The 22,865-nt window shown below is 41.4% G+C and overlaps 2 protein-coding genes across 2 annotated transcripts; one reads left to right on the forward strand and one right to left on the reverse strand.

The window, feature by feature from the left end:
- Positions 1-1,959: 1,959 nt before the first annotated feature.
- LOC136496938 (probable E3 ubiquitin-protein ligase HIP1) lies at positions 1,960-8,087 on the forward strand. Its single transcript, XM_066492717.1, has 7 exons — positions 1,960-2,176; positions 2,857-2,953; positions 3,217-5,003; positions 5,567-5,617; positions 6,566-6,664; positions 7,032-7,178; positions 7,673-8,087. The coding sequence occupies exons 3-7, from the start codon at positions 3,336-3,338 to the stop codon at positions 7,802-7,804; spliced, it is 2,097 nt and encodes a 698-aa protein (XP_066348814.1). The 5' UTR covers positions 1,960-2,176; positions 2,857-2,953; positions 3,217-3,335; the 3' UTR covers positions 7,805-8,087.
- A 149-nt stretch (positions 8,088-8,236) lies between these two features.
- LOC136496939 (probable inorganic phosphate transporter 1-5) lies at positions 8,237-10,440 on the reverse strand. Its single transcript, XM_066492718.1, has one exon. The coding sequence runs from the start codon at positions 10,072-10,074 to the stop codon at positions 8,446-8,448; it is 1,629 nt and encodes a 542-aa protein (XP_066348815.1). The 5' UTR covers positions 10,075-10,440; the 3' UTR covers positions 8,237-8,445.
- Positions 10,441-22,865: the final 12,425 nt, after the last annotated feature.

The following is a 22,865-nucleotide window of genomic DNA, read 5'->3' on the forward strand; positions in this document are numbered from 1 at the left end:
TAAGATGGGATGACTATTGGGTCGTGACAAGTTTTTCCTCACTTAGAATGAAGCTCGTGCCAATGGTTAGACTTAATTATCGTGTCATTATTTTGTTGCCATTGCAATGCACACGATGATCCTAGTGTTTCAAAAGAACTTACTTAGGCTACTCTGAATCATATATATTTTATCATCCTGTTCAAAGTTGCCATGTAAAATGAAACAATATAAGATACAACCACCATATTATGTTTCTTAGGTCCTAAAAGACAATTATTATTGATTACATATGCTTGTGCTATGAATTGTGGGCACTTCATATGGTTGAGTTTTCAATGTATCTCCATGAATATACAATATGCTAGGTCGCAAAAGAATCTTATATGGAACTAATTTGATTTAATGTGCATGCCACAATACAATAGCAGTAACCTTATTAGCATTAATATGATTTGATCAATGCAATAGTAATGAAGTTTGTCACTTTGATGCCCTTCTTATGTTCTTCTTGTTAGACCTTGTTGGGCATGGCCTTCCAACCAATTCAAGGAAACTCAGTGATAAAGAAAATATTTGTTCGCATGTTTGTTCCTTGATAATTGATCACATTTTATCAAGGATTCAAAATATGATAAAATTTGTATAAATGCAATTAACACAAACTAATATGAAGCCCTGTTAAGGAGGATGGATGTTCAAATTTTTTCCATTGGTTATGCTATGCATTACTATTGATCAAAGTGTGTCATGCTATTTCTAAATTTTTGTATTGTGAATTAAATATATGAATTGTTGCTAGTGGTAGTGGGCATATTTTTGTTTTTAGCCTTCGCTGTAAATTCAGCTGCCATTCCTAAAATTACATTAGTATTGCTACGACAACAATTTACTCTTTATAGGTGTTGCCACGTCTAGTGACCACTAAATTTCATGAGGGTTTTATGTTTCGACTTCTTGGGTATTGAAGCACTGCCAAAGTTCCATCCTTTTGTTTCGGCCTCTATTAAAAGTAGGAGAATATTAATGTTAAATTTAAGAGCTAGCGAATCATCTTCCAACTTATTATATAAGTCCATAAAACTCGAAACATTTTCCAGCTCATTATTTAAGTCCCTCAAACTCGGAAACGTCTCCTTATTCTATTATATTTATATATTATATATAAGTATGAATTGCTCATAAACGCCTCCCAACTTGTTATATAAATCCCTAGAACATGCAAACTTCTCCTTAATTAATTTTTTATGTAATAAGCTAAAGAGAATACACTTGTCTAGTGGAGTTTCACTTCCAATCTTATATAAGATAAAATAGATAAAATGTGCAACTTATTAGGAGTCTAGGACTCTAAGGCCAAGCATAAATGGGTTGGGCTGGGCTACTCGCCGTGATGACCAAGGGCCTGTTTAGTTTCCCTCCAAAACGCTAAATTTTTTAAGATTCCCTGTCACATCGAATCTTTGGACGCATGCATGAAACATTAAATATAAATAAAAAATAAAACTAATTACATAGTTTAGACGAAATCCACGAGACGAATCTTTTAAGGCTAATTAGACTATAATTAGACACTAATTATCAAATAACAACGAAAATACTTTCGTATCGTTTTGTCAAAATTTTCGGCATCCAAATGCTAAGTCCAAATCCAACGAGCATCTACCGGATTTTCTTTATATATAAAGAATGACATCTACCTCTGTCCCTAATAAATTGCGGGCACCTAGAGAAGACCCCAAAATCCAGTGGCCAGCGCCAGCACCAACAGACATTTATGACAGGCAGTTTTAAATCACGCCTTGCGGACGTTTTCACCCTCCTCCATCCAGGCAGCCACACCCGTGGATGCGGCGCATCCAACGGTCAAGACCCGCCCGCGTCGATTATCTCTCTCTTTTCTTTTCGTGGGTTCCGCTGCCCTGCGTCGCCCACTTTCCACCCTTTCCACCCCCCACCCACCCCTGTCTGGAACTGGACTCCCCCAAAAAACGCCGCAACCCCCTCTCATTTTCTTCCTCGTCTCCACCTCCCTTCTCTCCTCCTCGATACATTCGAGCACGCCGGGCGCGGTCGGAAGGGGACAAAGCAGCAAGCGGCGCCGGGCTGCCCCCTCCCTTCCTCGCCCCCGATCGACGCCGATCGGGGCCCACTGCTCGCGGGGGACGCCGATCGAGGCCCGGGCGGCGCTGCTTCCGTACGTTTCTCGCCTTCTTCCTCCTGGTCCTGGCTTTTTCTTCCTGTTGCCTGGCGTCGGGTAGGTCGGCCGGTGGGTGGATAGGGTTGAGCTCGTGGGCCGGAGGTCCGGGGGATGAGGGTGGATGGGGCCGTGCTGGGGCGTGGCGGCTGAGATCTGTGGGGGATTTTGGGGGGCGGATCTGGTGGTGTTTTTCCTGCGGAACTCCTCGACTCTCGGACGGGGAATTTCGTCGATTCGAGCTCATTTGCGGTTAGGATTACGATTTCGTGGTGAAAACGTCACTTATCCTGGGCGGAATGGAGTAGAAATGAGAGTTTTATCGTCAAATGGATGTGCAGAGCTGGAGTACTTGCATGGATTGGAATTCGGTAGCATTATCGTCGCTCATATTTCGTGCAAATGTTTAGTCCGCCACGAAATCGATAGCCATTGGCTTGAGAAATTTCCCATCAGTGAACAACCTGTTTAACAGTACTTCTCTGCAATAGGGTTAGATACTTATCAAATGATCTGTACGTTCGTGCAGAACACACTGTTTGGTGTTAAAGCTGCTAACCCTATTCTTTTGGGTAGTCATTTGCATATTATGCTGCTTTCAGACGTTATAGGTTGTGATATTCTCTGTTTATGTTGTTTCTGAAAAAAGGTATTTGACTTGCGATGTTTTTATTTGCCAGAATATACGGAAGCAGTTTCTAGTATTCTTCAGTTGGCCGCCACAGTTTCCAGCGGTTTCCGCCAGTTGTCTAATAATGTATTGTTGTTGTACTTGAGGTATGTATATCATTGGCTGCCTACATTATTTCTCTGACACCCCGCATTATTATTTCTGTTTGAGTATAAACTGCAAACGTAACTCTGATTACGTGTACTCTGATGTTTGCTTAATATTCCATCTTAATGTTTTAAGGATTCCCCAATGATGCAGCTGTTAAGTTCGGACTTAATTTATTTCAGTTTGCTTTTGCTTATTTTGATATATGGTGAATTGCAATGCTTTCTACTTACCAAATCTATCCTTTTGTCGTATTTGCCAGGTTGCTTTTGTCGTATTTGCCAGGGTTACATACTTGGTGTTGTAAAGCATTGCCATTTTTGGGTCATGACTTGTTTTTATTGAAATCAATTGACTGCCAAGGGATACACTAAATCCTTGATGCAACATAATAGGATCACCATGCTGTCTTCCTCAGAGACTTGCCAGCTTGGTTCTAGTTCTAGCAACCCTGTCATGGATCAGCAGAATTTACTTCCCAACAACTCTAACGTGGATGAACAGATTTTACTCCCAAATGCATTAGAGCATGAGGACTACCCACACTATTTGCTCAATGGTCATGAGGTGGGAATGCCAAGTGGAAGCCTGATTGGTCAGCAAAATACAAGCTTGAGCTTGTGGGAACCAGCTGGATCTAGCTCAATGGGCTGCTTAGTTGATCATGAAAACTTTTTCCAGGCAAAAAGGGAGCATCTTGCCTCATCTCTGTCGATTGGAGGCCCCTTAAGTATAGACAGGAGGAGGCATGAAGGCACTAGTTCATTGCCTTCACACAACCTAAACATAGACCTCAACATTAATCAGGCTGATCAATTTGGCTCTGATGATGTTGATCTTGTACATGGTAATGGACAATCAAGAGCAAATACTGTCACAGCCCACAGGGGCTCTTTCATAACTGAGCGTATTCTGCATCATGGAGTTTCTTCGGATGCTATAGGAAGTTCTTCACGGAATGCAGAAAGTTTTGATGGTGCAGCAGGCCAAGACAGTCATCATCCAGCCTTTAAGAGAAAGTATCTTGATGGATGTCATGCAGAGTCTTCTGCAAATGGTAGCTCACGCAATCGTCACCAGAATAATAGTACTCTGCTACCTCCACCGAGCACCCGTGAAAGTTTGGCTATGCCCACCGCAACAAATTTTAGTGTTCCATATCCTCCTGTGGAACAGCTAAACCAGAGTACTAATATTGCTGCAAGCTCTACTTTGTCTGATCACTATTCTTCATATGGTGATCCAAATGTAAATGAATTCGTGCGAAATACACGGATGCGAATAAACACTAGCGATTATGATCAATCGCTGCCCAGTCTATTACCTGAGGGGAGTTTCAGGTGCTCAGCTTATCAGTCTACACAGCAGCAGGCATCATTTATTCCAGTGCAACCTAGACAAGTGAGCTCTTCTTCTGGGTCTCATAGTCGACCTCATGTGCCTGCTGTTACTCAATTTTCACAAAATCTTCACCGTCCCTCATCAAATGTTAGTTTTGGATCAAGAATTGGGAATTCTTCCACTTCTTCTGGTTCTACAATACCGATACCTGCTTCACAAGATCCCACTACAAGCTTATTGGGAAGCGATTATCCTGAGCCCCTTTTGTTAGGTTCTTCTTTGTTTACAGCTGATTCAACAAATTTATTATCTACATCTGGAAGCAGAAGTGACCAGCAAAATTCTGGATCCAGCTCTAGTTCCATGCTTAGACCTGCTGTTAATGTTGGAGCTCAACAAGTCCCTGGGTTCAATGTATCTCAGCCAAGTACAACTTTAAGAGGTTCATCTGATGTGTCCAGGAGGTCCTTAATTTCTGCTGGTGTTTCTCATTCTAGAACTTCAAGCATCGCATTGCAGCACCGTGGAACTTCATCCACATCACAAGAGATTAGGAGTCATCAGCCAGGTTCAAGCTCTCGTGCCCATCAGCAGCAGTCCTTAAGGCCTGGTCATTCCTCCATAGACAGGCAGAGCTCTGGTTACTTGGACCTTCAGTCTTTTATGCAGACCATAGCTTCAAGGGAAGGAGGCAGGCCAATGTCAGAGGTAACTACCCTTGAATCATTTCATTGAACTGATGGCTTCATTAGTACTTATGATAATTTCATTATGTTATATCATCATCATGTCCCGTGGAAATGATTGGAGATATTTAATTCTTTTCATATTTCGGCCATGAAAAAACTCCAGTTGATTTCATCCAAGTTTTCTACTGATTGAGATGTTATCATGCCATGAAAGTACTCCAGCTGATTTCATCCAAGTTGAATGCTTTTATGTTGATGTACACTGCTGAATGCCATTTTTTTTGGCTATATATGCATCTTTGAACACATTTTCATGCAATTCCCAATGCCAGTGTTGAAATTAACATTTGTTGGTATCATATCATGCTCCATAACAGTGTATTCATTATTTTCATTAATACCCATACTAGTTGTGTCCACTATGGCAACCAATGATCTGCTCCCTAAATTAGCACTGGACATCACATTTGGTCTTAAATATCTGTGATTTAATGGGTTTTAATAATTGTTCTTTTTGATTAATGTGCTACTAGCTTTACCTGCCATATTTTGAATTTGAATGTTTCCTGTTTTCGCACACAGATCCGCAATGTTTTTGATCAGATTCGTCAGGGGAGAAATGCACGATTGGAGGTCAGATTTACTTCTGTTTTGCATATTGTTATAGCGCGCCAGGTGTAACATTCTGTGTCCTTTGCATACATGACTGAGTCACCTGAAATTAGTCTATTAGAGAGTTGAACTCCTCTGAATGTGATGATATATTGTTTACACACAGCACACGCACACCACTCATGCTCATACGCTAGTACACCTTTGGGAACATTTGGAGGCCTAGCCTCACGTGGTGTGGGAGGTGCGCATTGGCCATTGAATGCACGTCTGCAACACTGCATGTACTACTACTTCCCTGGATGAATCAGAGTGGAATGGATACATAGACGAGTAATAGCGTGTTCCATATGACTAACTGTCAAAAGAGAAATTAGAGATCGTTGTTAAGCAGCTATTCTGGGCTGTTTTTCCATAAAATGTTGCATGGAAACTTCCTCAACTACTTCATCCAATAAGATAGATTAGTGTGCAACTTTCTGTACAATAGGTCGCTAGTTATTTGGCTACAATTAACAATGTTGGCAGTAAATTGCAAACATTTATCAGTGCATATATGGTGCCAGGTAATAAGATTCAAAGATCCAATTTATTTTACCAATGAGAAAGAAAGTCTGTACTAAAAGCTTTCTTTATAGAACTTTGTGCTATGCATTTTCCTTGCCCTTCACTGCCACATGTTCCAGTTTCTGCAACTTGAGGTCAAACTGTTTGTGCTAGTTTTGTTATGTTTACATCTGTAGCGCTCCAATGATGTAATATATCCAATGCTTAATAATTTTGTCAGAACTATTTCCAGGATATAACAATAATTTATTATCTAGCTCTTATATCAGCATGTTTATAGATTGGAGTAAATAAAGTATTATCTAGACAGTGATGGTACAAATTGATCTGTTTTCAAATAGATGTACCATTGTGATTGATTTGTGATGTACCATGTTAATTAACAGTATTATTTTTGTACAGGATTTGCTTCTCATTGATCGGTCGCTTATTATGAGGCGAGCTAATTTGATTGATAGACATCGGGAGATGAGGCTTGATGTGGATAATATGTCCTATGAGGTATCACCATTTCTCTTGATCATAATTTTGTCCCAGAACCTTAAATCGTAGTCTGTGGGGACATTGGGGGGAGGATATTTTAAATCCTGGCATATTTGGCTACTAATTTTGTTTGAATTAAGTCATTTTTCCAGTGAACAAGATATCTCGTACCATATATCCTCAAAATGTTGTTTCAGCATGGAGTCAGATTAAATTGTATGATGTGGTTTAAACTGCCTTAACTTCATGTTCAGAACTGAATTTTTGCTTGTAGTAGGAAGTATATAATTGGTACTGGATTTGAGTTTTAAAACTGGTTCCTGTGGCATCACACATGGTGTGACTGCATGTGTGTTTGGCTACTTCAATTTTCTCTGTTTCCCAGGAATTGCTGGCACTAGGTGAACGCATTGGGTACGTAAACACAGGACTTACTGAAGAAAAGATTATGAGTAACATGAAACAATGGAAATATGCCTTAATATCATTGGAAGATCCTCCAACAGGTGTTGAACCATGCTGTATTTGCCAGGTAATTTGAGAACATCGTGTTCTCTTAAATTGCTTGCATAGATTTGTTTGATAGGAATTTATTTTAGAGATCAGATGCTATATTCTGACATAATGATTCATCCATTGCATTATTTTAACTGGTGGTTCTAGTAAGGTATGATGTAAGATTGTGGTGTAGTGGATGTCCAAGTACTGTGAAAACCACATGATTAATCCTGGGAGGTGGTCCCTGCTGTGTGTTGAGTGTCTTGTCTTTTTAATTGTTACTTTGATGATGTGTGGTTGCATGTTGCATCGTGTCTTTTAGTTGTCTGTGGCTCCAATGCCCTCGTCAAAGTTCAGGCGTAAATATAATAATTGTTTCGGGGAGCATCTCTTGTTTTATTTGCTGCTCTTGCTTAGAACGGGTTTATTGTTTTGGCTCAGTATTATTATTGATTCTACTCATTTAATTCCACATATCAGTGGTAGTTCATTGGCATTACTGAACATTGTTGACCTTGAACATTGCAGGAAGACTATGTGGAAGACGAGGACTTGGGCAGACTGGATTGTGGTCATGACTTTCACACCGCATGCATCAAACAATGGCTGGTTATAAAAAATCTGTGCCCAATCTGCAAGAAAACAGCACTGGACACCTAAGACATGGCTGCCTTTTTCCTCCTTAGGAAAAAAGCAGGTAGCAGCACCAGGGCAAGTGGTTGTCATTTAACCACACCCTCCCAAGACTAGCAGCTGGTCACCTTCCCATCATCAACATACATGTGGGAATTTATACTATAGGTGGTACATGGCACTTACCTGAAGCCAATGGCTGTAGACCCTGGAGTTTAATCCTTGTTTTGTTCAAACCTAGATTTGGGATTTAAAATTTATTCAATGACATTCCATTTACTTGGGCAATCTGCGATATTTGCTATCACCATTAATCCCTTATCATCTCTGTTTTTGTTGCTTGATTTGCGGTGAGACTTGCAAGTTGTAGTCCGTTCACCTTGATTCTTTTACCCCTTCGGCCATTGTCGGTTCCTTGGTAATGCAAACGAAATGGGAAAATGTGGTTTCGTAGCATAAGAAAACCGCTGTGTACTGTGCACCGAAGCATAAGATGAGAATGTAGTCGTCTTACGTTTGTTGGGTCTCATCATTTTGTAGCCAGAAATGTGCTCGTTCCTTTTTACAAACATGCCAGTTCAATATAATAGTTTGTCCTGAAGCAAAGCTCTACGGAAGTACAAGACATTGACAACTAGTATGACAAGTAGGACTGTACTGTTTGTCGTTTATTCACTCAAATCTGTCGGCACGGTCTGCTGCTGGTTACTCTGGCCAGGTGCTGCTGCCTCCTCGTCCTTGTTCTCGCCGGAGAGCTCCTCCAGCGACTTCCCCTTGGACTCCGGCACCAGGAACGTGAACAGGAAGCCGATGACATTGCATCCGGCGAGCATGAACAGCGAGTTGCGCACTCCGATGCCCGGCGGGTACCCTGCGTCTGTCTTGGTGGGATCCGTGCTCTGCGCCGCGTACAGGAACCCGAATGACCCGACAATAGCGCCAGACTTCCCTGCAGCTGAAGAGATGCCGTGGCAGGTGGACCGCAGCCTTGCTGGGAAGATCTCTGCCGCCACGACGAAGGTGGTGGAGTTTGGACCGAAGTTGGCGAAGAAGAAGGTGAACGCGTACATGACGACGAAGCCGACGTGGTGCCCTGGCGTGGTCCAGTGGTGGTACGGGATGGCGAGGCCGAGCATGAACGCCGTCATGAAGAAGAAGCCGCCGAGCTGGATGGCGAAGCGGCCGATGATGTCAATGAAGAAGACGGTGAACCAGTAGCCCGGGATGGTGCCGCACAGCGCGACGAGCGTCTGCGCGCGGGAGATCTTGAACATCTCCTCTAGGGCGTTCATGGTGTCCGCCCTGGGCAGCCAGTTCACGGCGGCGTAGATGTCCTTCTGGAACAGGTTCTGCGAGTAAAAGGCGATGTCCAGTGTGAACCAGCACACCGTCGTGCCCAGCAGGTGCAGGCCGTGCCGCTTGGCAAACTGCCGGGAGAAGAGCCCGTACTCCTCGGGGCGCCGCTCGAGCGCTTCCTCCGCCTTCGCCTTCTGCTGTTCCTCGGCGAGCTCGACGTTGAGCACACGCGCCATGTCAGACGTCGCCTGCTTGGCGTTCTTGGCGACTAGCGCGGTGTACCGCGCCGTCTCGGGCATCTTCATGCGCCAGTAGTAGGTGAGCAGCGCCGGGATGGCGCCGAACATGAGGACGATGCGCCACGCGTAGTCGGCCTGCGGCACCGTGGAACCGGCGGGGTCGTCCCTGTACGCCGGCGCGTCGAAGCGAGCCTTGAACGCCGCCGAGACGACGATGGCGACGATGCCACCGGTGAGGTTTCCGAAGCCCTGCATGGCGAAGACGGCGGCGATGAACGCGCCGCGCGTCCGCTTGTTGGCGTACTCGGACATGATGGTCGCAGACAGTGGGTAGTCGCCGCCGATGCCGAAGCCGAGCCAGAAGCGGAAGAAGCAGAGCGTGGCCATGACGCCCTTGGGCGTGGACCCGAACGAGAGGCCGGACGCGAGGCAGCAGACGACCATGAGCATCAGCGTCATGCCGTACACCTTCTTGCGGCCCATCTTGTCGCCCAGCCAGCCGAAGAAGAGCTGGCCGGCGAGCGTACCGCAGAACGCCACGCCATTGACGGCGGCAGAGACGTTGGGCGGGAGGGAGCCGGGGGTCTTGGAGTTGGGGTTGAAGTAGTAGATGCGGCCGAGGAGCTTGGTGACGAGCGAGATGGAGAAGAGGTCGTAGGCGTCGGTGAAGAAGCCCATGCCGGCGATCACCACCGCCGTGAAGTGGTACCACTGTGTCTTTGCTGCGTCCAGCGCGTCGAGCACCTTGTGATCGTGTGCCATTTCCGCAACGATCAAATTGGCTAGGCAATCACTGGTTCTTTCACCTACTACTCGATGTTAGCAAAGCAATAACCTGCATGTACGTGTTCTTGCAAGTGTCAATTTAATTGCAAGAACCTGCAGACTTGCTACTACTTAATATATGCACATATGGGGACTTGTTCAGATATATATAGACTATGCAGTAGAATAAATCCGGAACATTCTAAGTTCTATGGACTGTTTGTCTGCTGGACATATATAGTGCATGTCCAAATCTAGTTTGGTCAAATTACACAGTTTGTGGACGGTAGAGAATAAGGTACTTGCTAACTTGTATATCTTTTAAACTTCTGGAATGACCTATTGGGAGTGTAGCCATGTCTTTTTCTTCTTATTACGAAAGCGATCAAGAGGTTCCATGGAATTTTGTCTCTGATTTGCATAAAGATACATATAGCAGAAAAATATATTTTTTGTAAGCATTTTATCTCTTGTTGATGAAGAGCTGCTAAAATGAATTTGTACATAGCTAAACCATTTTATGAAGTCATATACCGGTGCAATTTCAGGAGCAAAATGAGGCGAAGAATAATGAAAATTATGCTGCTCAAAGTGTTAACCACCGGACAATTAGAATTTCATGACATGAGTCACACAATTGGGATGAATGAACAATCGAAATTTATGCCAAACCATTGTATTCGAAAAGGAAGTGACTGATACAAACCAGATTGAAAGGAGGAGAAACAAATTGCAGACATGAAAGAGTAGTGAAACAATTAGCAAATTCTACAGGATTGACATATATACCTTGCAGGTACCAGCTTAATTGCTACTGCATGCAGAGGACAGTGGGAATGAATGGAGATATAAAGAGAAGCCAAGAAGATATCACTTGCAGTCATACAGAAGACTGACGGCTTACATACAGGTGCTTCTGCTCAACAGTCAAAATATTCCTCATTAACTATGTATACCATCCATCTGTCGCGGCTAACAATGTACCATTTGTGGTGGCTTGTGGACACAAGTGATGATTCCAGAGCAAAGCTCTATATACGTGTCCAGGTTGTGCTGTACACTACACACAGCTTGGTTAGATAGAGATTCCTGTCTGACTTTTCCATTGTTGTTTTTTCTCCTTTGATCGGCTTACTTGTTGGAAGCAAACAATAAAGCAATGAAGAAAGGTGTACGTGTTAAGAAAGTAGTTATGACAATTGCTCGCTTTGCTGAGGGACTATGTATGGCGTTTCAATTGTCAAAGGCCATATTGGGTATCGCGTGCTAGCTACCTTTTTTTTTTGGTTGTACCAAGAGAAAAGAAAATCCCTTGTCATGGAGTTGTGCAAAATCAAGCCCAAAGTAGAGTTGGCTAAACAAGATGTAGGATTAAATAAAGTGGCCCATATGTAGAATATGAAAGGCTATGGTTCTAGGTGTGAACATTGTAGAACTCATAACCCATCTCCACTGTGCAGCCCAACAAGTTTACAAGGGATGCAATCAATCAACTTAGATAAAGACGGATATCGCTGGGCTCATATCCAATTTTAAATATCTATCTATATCCATTCCTATATAATCTTAAAGAGAAAAAAAATCTCCTTTGGTCTATCGTTCCTCACTCTCTATTTCCTTTTGTCACCTCTTAGCTACAAAACCATGGGAGCATATAGATTTTCTTTCACCTTTCTCAACCTCACAAAAGCTATGTACAATAGCCACCTACTTAGGATGAGTCCATCTCCAATCAATTTTTAATATGTGGTTAAACTTTTCTTGCAATTATGTGGTCCATTATGAGCATGGACTGATTTTCTTATGTTGTCCATTTTGAGCCTAGGTGTCTCGACTTTGCTACATGTGCTTAGTTAGGCTTTCGTTCCTTTTTTTCTTGTCCGCACCTTCATGTGGACTAAGCTTTTACCTTCGTGTCTCACATAGATGCTATTTCACAGGTGTTGCTATATTAATTACCAAAATCCAAATAGGGGCATCTATGCTTTCAGTCCCCACTTTTGAATAATTGATGGCAACCATACAAAGGAGTTAAAAGAATTGAAATTCAAGCCAACTACATACGGAAGGTATATTGTGGGCTTGAACATAAGTTTTGTGCCATTTATCATAGCGTGAAGTTAATGGGTTAGATTGGATAAAAGCCAACAAAATGGTCCTTGTAACCCACATGAATACTAAGCTAAGTCATATTTGGTTTTTTCTTACCTTTGCACCGTATAGAGCCTAAACATGGGTGCCGCAACAAGCCACTTAATCAAGAGCACTCCAACTATGTAACACCCCAGAAGAAAACACGACAATCCTCTGGAGAATTACCACACTACACTACAACAACAGAGTACACAGAAGCAAAAACATGTCATCTAGATAGGTCTCCTACGATAGCATAAGAAAAGGCATCCTCAAACCTAAATAATTAAACTCATATGTTTATTACAACATACAAACGACTCTACAATCAACTAGCATGTTACAATAATATGTGATTTTTTGAGGTGTACAACATGTGTGCATGCTACTCCCATCCTGCCAAGCATCCTCAAAGCTCAAGTACCTGAGATGGGGGAAACAAGTGTACGAGGTTTATGGAAAACCTCAGCAAGCAAGATGCTAAGACCAAGTTATTTAAATCATAGTTTGATTAAGTATCAAATTTAAATCACATAATAATAGAGACATCAACTGCTTCGTAGAAATATAAATATACTTCCAAGTGCAATACAAATGATGCAATAGAATGCAAATGATGCAATGCAATGCATGATTTCATTTCTACCCATACGTCCCAAGACGAGGAGTGAGGCCTGCAACCACATTGCTCATCAACGTGCGTTGCTGCAACCATATTGCTCATCAACGTGCATTGCTGTACCAGTACTTACCGCACTAATTCGGCTACGGTTTCTTCAAAATGCATATCAATGGAATAAGTGCAAATGCAAATGTTGCAATGTATGCACTTCATACACTTCATAATTCAAAAGTAATACCACAATATATGAAATAATATACTTCAAAGTAAAGCAAATAACTTCAAATCTCATATTGTATGGCTAGTGTGAGATATTGTAAATTTAGTGGAGGCAATTCAAACAACAAAGCCGAAGCATGTGGACCACAGCGCCACGTTTACTTGCCTTTACCGACGATCAAGAAAAAGAGTTAGGCATGATCCGAAGGCAAACCACCTGATCATAAGCCAACCTCGGTACCAACATCATCATACAAACAAGTACAAACATCAAATAACACACTAGAACATCCCAAACCCGCCATTTAAGCATCTACCGACTTGCTACCAATCATCACAGCAGCACAGTCCCTTCTCTTTGTCATAGACAAATAACCATACATTCAAAAAATTTAAAAATCTAGAAGATGAAAGAAAACTTGATTATCTACAACTTTAGTATATAAAGATTCAGCATATGAGATCTCCAAGATAGCCTAAACATCCTATTAACTTAACTAAAGTTTTCTGACGGCCAAAACAGGACAACAATATAATAAAATCCATAACTAGAGATATACTCATCCAAAACATGTGTTCTATCATAATATGGAATGATTAAGAAAAACTCTAAAACTTTCATTTAGATAACAAGTTCAAATTCATCCATTATAAGAGAGCCAATAATTGGATAGATCTAAAACTATCCAGATTCTCGCCACTACAAAGCTACCTTTTTAGAAAAACCATATATCAAAAAATTTAGAGGCTATGAGAGCAATCCTGGTGTCAAAAGAAAGATATTGAAGTCCTCTACAACTTTTTCCACAGTGATAAAATTTGTTAAGGTCATTAAGATACCCTAAAATGTTGATGAACTGAAACCGCTAAGTCTGACAGAAATTCAGAACGTGAATGAGATCAATTTCGGGAATTACTCCAACTAAACCCTTTCCAATTAAATGATTCATGCTCAAAGAAGGGGATTAGGATTTGGCATCTCACCTAGGTCAACCAAAGCAAAAATAATGACAATTTCTCGGTGATCCACTCCTTCCCTCCTTTCTCTTCTCCACCTCACGATGATCTACGCCACTATGATCATCTCACCGTTCCGATCTACGGTGAACATGGTATCCATCATGAACAGTGAGGGAACAAGAAATTTGAGGGCAAAAATGAATAGAGGAGATGATGTCTAACCAATGGTCCAAGGAAGAACTACACTGTGGCCTACGATGGTGGCGGACGATGGCAGCAGCAAACCCTAGAACCTCCCTTCCTCTCCCTTACCCCTCTTCTCTTTCTTTTTTCTGTGCGGTAGAGAACATCGGGCAGGGAGAGGGGAAACACACGAGAGGAAAGGATTGACTCCTCCCTATCAGGTACGTGAGTTTTTTATTTTTTCTTCTTAAAACTAAGAATTAACATAACTCCACCATTCACAGTCAATCAACAAGTATTCGACGAGCTCTATGCATTGGTGGTCTCCGTTCATCTATCCGAGCAACGGATCAAAAAGTCAAAATTTCGGTCTCTCCTTAAACTGGGTCAACCTTAGCTGAAAACACTTGATCATATTAAAATTCATATTTACCATGTATTTTCGGGTATTACAAACTACCCTTGAGCATTCCACTAGAGTTGTCCTTCGCAATCTCCCATGGGGGTGAGCACAAGACCCCTCATAATCACTTGATCGGAGCCACCAAACATTCACCAACAAGGTGCACAATGATACACCACTACTTCAATCCATCTAGGTGGCGGCAATCACTAAGACTAACAAGAAATCCATAGCTCCAACATTGAATTAGTGCCACTAGACTAGATGCAAACTCCGTAAGAAAATGCACTAGTTCTCTCCCAATCTCACTCTAGATAAAAATTCAAGCAACCAAGTTAGTTGGTAGTGTTTTTGAGCTCCTCTACATTATGTGTGCCAGTTAGAATGGGCAAGAGTGCCTAAAGGGCTAAGCACATCCCTATTTCTAAGCCCCCCAAAAAACTAGCCATTGGAAAGGTTGATGGTTGGCTGTTTTCAGGGTCACCGAAAAACTCCGGTAACCGCTGGAGCAAAACCATTGGAGAAACAATTAGCTAAAAGGTGAAAGAATAGTTCGCTTATCATTCAATTTCTTGAGATCCTTGAGGAATATAGAGATCTATGTGTACTAGAACAGAATTTTAGAGAAGTACTGAAAGATCATTTAGCTCACTTGCTCAAGCAACAAAACAATATTGGAAGCAAAGGGGAACAATCAAATGGACAAAGTTTGGGGATTGAAAGGTCCTAATGGCTAGAGGGGGGGGGGGGTGAATAGCCTAATAAAAATTTCTACAACAACACTTAACAAAATGGTTAGACAATTATGATGTGAAGCAAGTGTTGCGCTAGCCTACTCAAAATGCAAGCCACTTACCATAATTCTAGTTTAGATAGTATATATTCACACAATAGCTATGACACTACCCTATGTTAGTGTGCTCTCAAAGACTAAATAAAGAGCCACACCAACTAAGCAAGCAAGCTCTCACAACTAGCTACACTAAAGAGCTTGACAACTAGTTTGCGGTAATGTAAAGAGAGTGATCAAGAAGGTTATACCGCTGTGTAGATGAAGGAACCAATCAATCACAAGGATGAATAACAATGAAGACCAATCACCTCAGAATCAATGATGAACACAATGATTTTTTACCGAGGTTCACTTGCTTGTCGGTAAGCTAGTCCTCGTTGTGGTGATTCACTCACTTAGAGGTTCACGCGCTAATTGGCTTCACACGCCAAACCCTCAATAGGGTGCCGCACAACCAACACAAGATGAGGATCACACAAGCCACGAGCAATCCACTAGAGTACCTTTTGGCTCTTCGCCGGGGAAAGGTCAAGAACCCTCACAATCACCACGATCGGAGCCGGAGACAATCACTGCTCTCCGCTCAACGATCCTCGCTGCTCAAAGCCGTTTAGGTGGCAGCAGCCACCAAGAGTAACAAGCGAATTCTGCAGCGAAACACGAACACCAAGTGCCTCTAGATGTAATCACTCAAGCAATGCACTTGGATTCTCTCCCAATCTTACAAAGATGATGAATCAATGGTGGAGATATGTGGGAGGGCTTTGACTAAGCTCACAAGGTTGCTATATCAATGAAAATGGCCAAAGGTGTGAGCTTCAACTAGCCATGGGGCTTAAATAGAAGCCCTCACAAAATAGAGCTGGTGTACCCCTTCACTGGGCACAGCGCGGGGTGACCGGACGCTCCGGTCCGATCGACCGGACGCTAACCCTCAGCGTCCGGTCATGTAATACACGCCACGTGTCCCCTGCTTCAAATACTGTTCGTCAGATTTCAACGGTCATCTATTGACCGGACGAAGCGCACAAACTGACCAGACGCTCAGCCTCTAGCATCTGGTCATTTCTAGTAAGGTTCCAGAAACGAATTTCTTTGACTGGACGTGTCCGGTCATGCTTGACCGGACCCTGCCAGCGTTCGATCACAAAGTGACTTTCTTCTGCACTGCCCGACAACAGGACCGAACGCAGGACCTCAGCATCCGATTAGTCCAAGACCCAGCGTCCGGTCGATGACCGATGCTGGCGTCTACACTACCACACTTGGCTGGACACGCCGGTCCCTCTGAGACCAGCGTCTAGTCACTCAGTGACCAGCAAGACTAACTCCTTTTCACCTCTAACTTCTTCACCCTTGCTTAAATGTGCCAACCACCAAGTGTATCACCTTGTGCACATGTGTTAGCATATTTTCACAAACATTTTCAAGGGTGTTAGCATTTCACTAGATCCTAAATGTATATGCAATGAGTTAGAGCATCTAGTGGCACTTTGATAACTGTATTTTGATATGAGTTTCACCCCTCTTAATAGTACGGCTATCAAACCTAAATGTGATTACACTCTCTAAGTGTCTTGATCACCAAAACAAAATAGCTCCTATGGTTTATACCTTTGTCTTATGCTTTTTGTTTTTCTCTTTCTTCTTTCCAAGTCCAAGCACTTGATCATCATCATGGAATCATCATCATCATGCTATGATCTTCATTTGCTTCACCACTTGGAGTGTGCTACCTATCTCATGATCACTTGATAAACTAGGTTAGCACTTAGGGTTTCATCAATTCACCAAAACCAAACTAGAGCTTTCAATCTCCCCCTTTTTGATAATTGATGACAACCCTTATACAAAGATATGAATTAAAATTCAATTGAATCCATGTTGCTTGCCCAATCATGTTTACCATGTGTAAAAGGATATGGACAAGTTTCATGAACTCCATATTGTAGCAATTGCTCCCCCTACATATGTGCTAAGAGTTTGGATTGTAGCTTGCACATATGAGTAGATAGGAAATGTAGGAGACAATGTCTACCAAATGATGCAAAGGTATAAAAGATGAACCTTTGAAGCATGATACCAATCGGAGTGCACCATTATACCATCCTTAGCACCATTGTTAGCTAGATACCACTTGTAAAAACTTACTTGGAAATGATAGTTATCTAGTGATTTCATTTCATCATTCAATCTTACAACTAGCATACATCACACAAGCATGGATATTTTAAATTTAGAACTTATGCCATGCAAGCAAACATATGAGATGCACATTCAAATGCACCATACAAGTTTATGAGCTTGCTCCCCCTACTTGTGTGCTCAAAAATTTTAATTGATCCCTTTCCTTTGTCATATTTCTCCTCGTGTATTAATATCACTAATATTTTTCTCCCCCTTTTTCACTATCTTTGTACACTAATTTCTCCCCCTTTGTCATCAATGACCACAAAGGTTCAAAATATAGAGAATACCATTTGTAGGGTCGAGATTATCAATGTCAATCAATGAGGTGAGGATCATTTTCCCAAGTTTGGTTCAAACTAGAATATTTGCCAAAGATATTTAACTCGGTTTGATCCAAGGACAAGCTTCTTTATACCTCTAAATAAGGGTTATCTTGTACCATGTTGAGTTCAACACTTAGAGCTCATTTTCTAGATTAAACACTAGGTTGACAAGCCCATAAACATGTCATATGCTACCACTAGATCAAGTCAAGTATGGAAGCAATAGTGGTACCATACAATCATCAAATTCATTTGATTTTCATGAATGAGCCTAATAAAATGGAAAGATGTCTAGTTGCACTAAACATGTCCCTAGCAAGGATGTATGCCATGCTAATCAACTTTTACCTTGGTTAACTCGAAGGAGAGGCATGCCATTTAAGTGGGGGATGCATCAACACATATTTGAGAAATCTAATATGTTCAACTCACTCCTTAGCTTGCAAAACCTTTTATCATCTAATGGCTTGGTGAATATGTCGGCAAGTTGATCTTCGGTACCTATACTCTCAATGCAAATGTCCCCTTTTTGTTGGTGATCTCTTATGAAATGATGGCAGGCATCAATGTTCTTTGTTCTTGCATGTTGCACCAGATTGTTGGTTAGCTTGATTGCACTCTCATTGTCACATAGCAATGACACTTTCTTGAACTTGATTCCAAAATCACTCAAAGTGGCCTTCATCCAAAGTATTTGTGCACAACAACTACCGGTGGATATGTATTCAGCTTCGGCGGTTGATAATGCAACACTATTTTGTTTCTTTGATGACCATGAAACAAGTGATCTTCCCAACAATTGACATGTGCCTAAGGTGCTCTTCCTTTCAACCTTGCATCCCGCATAATCCGAGTCGGAATAACCAATTAGCTCAAACTTTGCTCCTTTGGGATACCACAAACCAACATTTTGTGTATGCTTCAAGTACCTCAAAATTCTTTTTGTAGCCTTCAAATGACTCTCTCTTGGTGGCTTCCAATCATAGACCGATACAACTTTTGATCCACCATATTTCCACTTGTATCACTATCCAAGTTCCATTGGTTCTCATTGGTGTACTAATGGCTTTGCTATCATTCATGCCAAACTTCTTGATCATGTCCTTGATGTACTTGCCTTGACTTACAAATGTACCATTCTTCAATTGCTTGATTTGAAGACCAAGGAAGTAACTCAACTCTCCAATCATGGACATCTCAAACTCATTAGCCATCATCTTTCCAAACTCATCACAAAAGTCTTGATTGGTTGATCCAAATATGATATCATCAACATATATTTGCAATACAAATAGATCTTTTCCAATCTTCTTGATGAAAAGAGTGATGTCAACCTTGCCCATTGTGAACCCTTTAGAGAGTAGGAAATCCTTCAATCTCTTATACCATTCTCTAGGTGCTTGCTTCAAGCCATACAATGCTTTCTTCAACTTGTATACATGATTGGGTTTCTTATCATCTTCAAAACCGGGAGGTTGTTCAACATATACTTCTTCATTGATGTAGCCATTGAGAAATGCACTCTTAACATCCATTTGATAGAGCTTGATGTTGTGGGCACAAGCATAGGCTAGCAAGATTCTAATTGCTTCCAATCTAGCAACCGGGGCATATGTTTCTCCAAAGTCAAGCCCTTCAACTTGTGTATAGCCTTGTGCTACCAATCTTACTTTGTTCCTTACAACTATCTCATCTTGATCTTGCTTGTTTCTAAAAACCAATTTGGTTCCAATCACATTGTGTCCCTTTGGTCTTTCTACTAACTCCCATACTTGATTTCTTGTGAAGTTATTCAACTCTTCATGCATAGCATTCACCCAATCAACATCTTTCAATGCTTCATCTATCTTCTTTGGTTCAATGGATGACACAAATAAGAAGTATTCACAAAATGATGCCAATCTTGATCTTGTTTGTACACCTTTTGAAATATCACCAATGATAGTGTCCAAAGGATGATCTCTTGCAATATTGGTTGGTTGGAGTATTGGAACTTGATTGCTTGCACTTGCTTGATCATTTGGTTGAGATGATGTACTAACCACTTGATCTTGTTCATTATCATGAGATCCACTTGCACTAACTTGATTTGTATCATCTTGCACATTTGAGTTAGAGAACACTTGCACTTGATCATCTTCATCATCATTCACTTGCCTAGGCCTCAATTCACCAATATCCATGTTCTTCATGGCATTTGAAAGTTGAATGCCTCTAACATCTTCCAAGTTCTCATTCTCTACTTGTGAACCCTTGGTTGTATCAAATTCAACATCATGAACTTCCTCAAGAGTACCACTATCCAAATTCCAAACTCTATATGCTTTGCTTGTAGTGGAATATCCAAGTAGGAATCCTTCATCATATTTCTTGTCAAACTTGCCCAATCAAGTGTCTTTCTTCAAGATATAGCATTTGCAACCAAAGACCCCAAAATATGCAATGTTGGACTTTCTACCATTCAAGAGCTCATATGGTGTCTTCTCTTTCAATTGGTGACAATAGAGGTGGTTGCTACAATAGCAAGCCGTGTTGATAGCTTCGGCCCAAAAAGATTGATTCACATTATACTCACTAAGCATAGACCTTGCCATATCATTGAGTGTTCTATTCTTCCTCTCAACAAGGCCATTTGATTGAGGTGTGTACTTGGCTGAGAATTTATGTCTAATTCCAAATTCATCACACAACTCATCAATTCTAGTATTCTTGAACTCACTACCATTGTCACTCCTAACTCTCTTGATGGTTGTTTCAAACTCATTGTGAATGTCTTTGACAAATGATTTGAATGTTGCAAATACATCACTTTTGTCCACTAGAAAGAATACCCACGTGTATCTAGTGTAGTCATCCACTATCATAAAGCCATATTTGTTTCCACCGATACTAGTGTATTGTGTTGGCCCAAATAAATCCATGTGCAATAACTCAAATGCTTTGCTAGTGCTCATCATGCTTTTCTTAGGATGGGTGTTTCCAACTTGTTTGCCGGCTTGACAAGAGCTACAAAGCTTATCCTTTTCAAACACAACATCTTTCAAGCCTTTAACTAAGTCATGCTTAACCAATCTATTCAATTGTTTCATTTCAGCATGACCAAGCCTTCTATGCCATAACCAACCCATGCTAGACTTAGTGAACAAGCATGTAGATAATTTAGCTTCACTAGCATTGAAATCAACCAAGTATAGATTCTCATATCTAAAGCCTTTGAAGATCAAATTAGAGCCATCTACACTTATGATCTCTACATCATCTACCCCAAATATGCATTTGAATCCAAGATCACACAATTGAGCCATGGATAGCAAATTGAAGTTCAAGCTCTCTACTAGCAACACATTGGATATGCTCATGTCATTTGATATTGCAATCTTACCAAGCCCTTTGACCTTACCTTTGCCATTGTCACCAAATGTGATACTATCATAACCATCATTGCCATTAGTGTTGATTGAGTTGAACATTCTTGCATCACCGGTCATGTGTTGAGTGCACCCACTATCAAGAACCCAATGCCTTCCTCCAGCTTTGTAATTAACCTACAAAAGAAGATCAATTCTTTTTAGGTACCCAAACTTGCTTGGGTCCTTGAAGGTTAGTCACTAAGCTCTTTGGTACCCAAATGGCTTTCTTCTTTGAGCCCATCCATGGTTTACCAATGAACTTAGCTTTCACACCATTTGTACCCTTAGTAAGCATATAGCATGAATCAAGCTTTATGAAGGATACATTAGCATTTTTTGCTCTTGTTGTTGCATTCATGCTCTTTATGACCCACTTACTTGCAACTAGTGCAAAACCGACTATTGTTTTTCACAAAACTAGTTTTGTGAGGAGCAAAGGCTGCCTTGCCTTTCTTGGGGGTATAGCCTAATCCCTCTTTGTAGAGAGAAGCTCTTTGGCTACCCAAGCACATAAGCAAGCGGTCCTCACCACCATAAGCCTTAGCCAAGGTGTGAGTGAGCTTATTGACCTCCTTCTTGAGGTTCTCATTCTCAACCACTAGTGAGGCATCACAAGTGAGACCATCACTACTAGATGAGGTAGAAGTGGAAGTGCTACAAGAAGGGTTAGTGGGAGGAACAATGATAGACATAGATAGTGATGTATCAATTAAATCACAAGTTAAACCTAGATTGAAAGTTTCAACATGCTTCTTCTTATGTTGTTCATTAAGCAAAGAAGAATGAGCTTTTTCAAGCTTCTTGTGAGCTTTGCCAAGCTTCTCATGGGCTTCCTCTAGCCTCTCATGAGTTGCTTTGAGCTCATCAAGGGCTTGCTTAAGGGCTTTTACCTCCTTATTCAAGCTCTTGCATTCCCTTCTCTTAATATCAAAATGTTCTTTAGCATCTTCTAGCATGTTAAATAATTCATCTTTAGTAGGTTCATCATCATCACTATCACTATCATTTTCATTTTCATGTTCATTTTCATCATCATGTTCTTCATTGCTTTCATCATCACAAGTTTGTACCTTAGTGGCCTTAGCCATGAAGCATGATGAAGAGTCAAAGAGAGAAGGCTTCTCATTGATAGCAATGCTTACAAGTGCCTTCTTCTTGGTGGTCTTGTCATCATCACTATCATCATCATCACTTGAGGAAGCATCACTATCCCAAGTGACCACATATGAACCACCCTTCTTCTTCTTGAAGGTCATCTTGTCCTTCTTTCTTTTCCTTCTTGTCCTTCTTCTTGTCCTTCTTCTTGTTCTTCTTCTTGTCATCATCATTGTCGCTATTGTATGGACATTGAGCAATAAGATGATCTTTGCTTCCACACTTGAAGCACCTTCTTGACTCTTCTTTGTTCATGGATGAAGACTTCTTTCTTCTAGCACGGTAGACCTTCTTCACCATGAACTTGCCAAATCTCTTGACAAAGAGAGCCATCTTTTCATCATCATCATCATCCCATGAATCATCATCTTCACTTGATGTTTCTTGCTTTGCTTTG

The sequence above is a fragment of the Miscanthus floridulus genome, chromosome 12, assembly GCF_019320115.1.
Source record: "Miscanthus floridulus cultivar M001 chromosome 12, ASM1932011v1, whole genome shotgun sequence".
NCBI lineage: Eukaryota > Viridiplantae > Streptophyta > Magnoliopsida > Poales > Poaceae > Miscanthus > Miscanthus floridulus.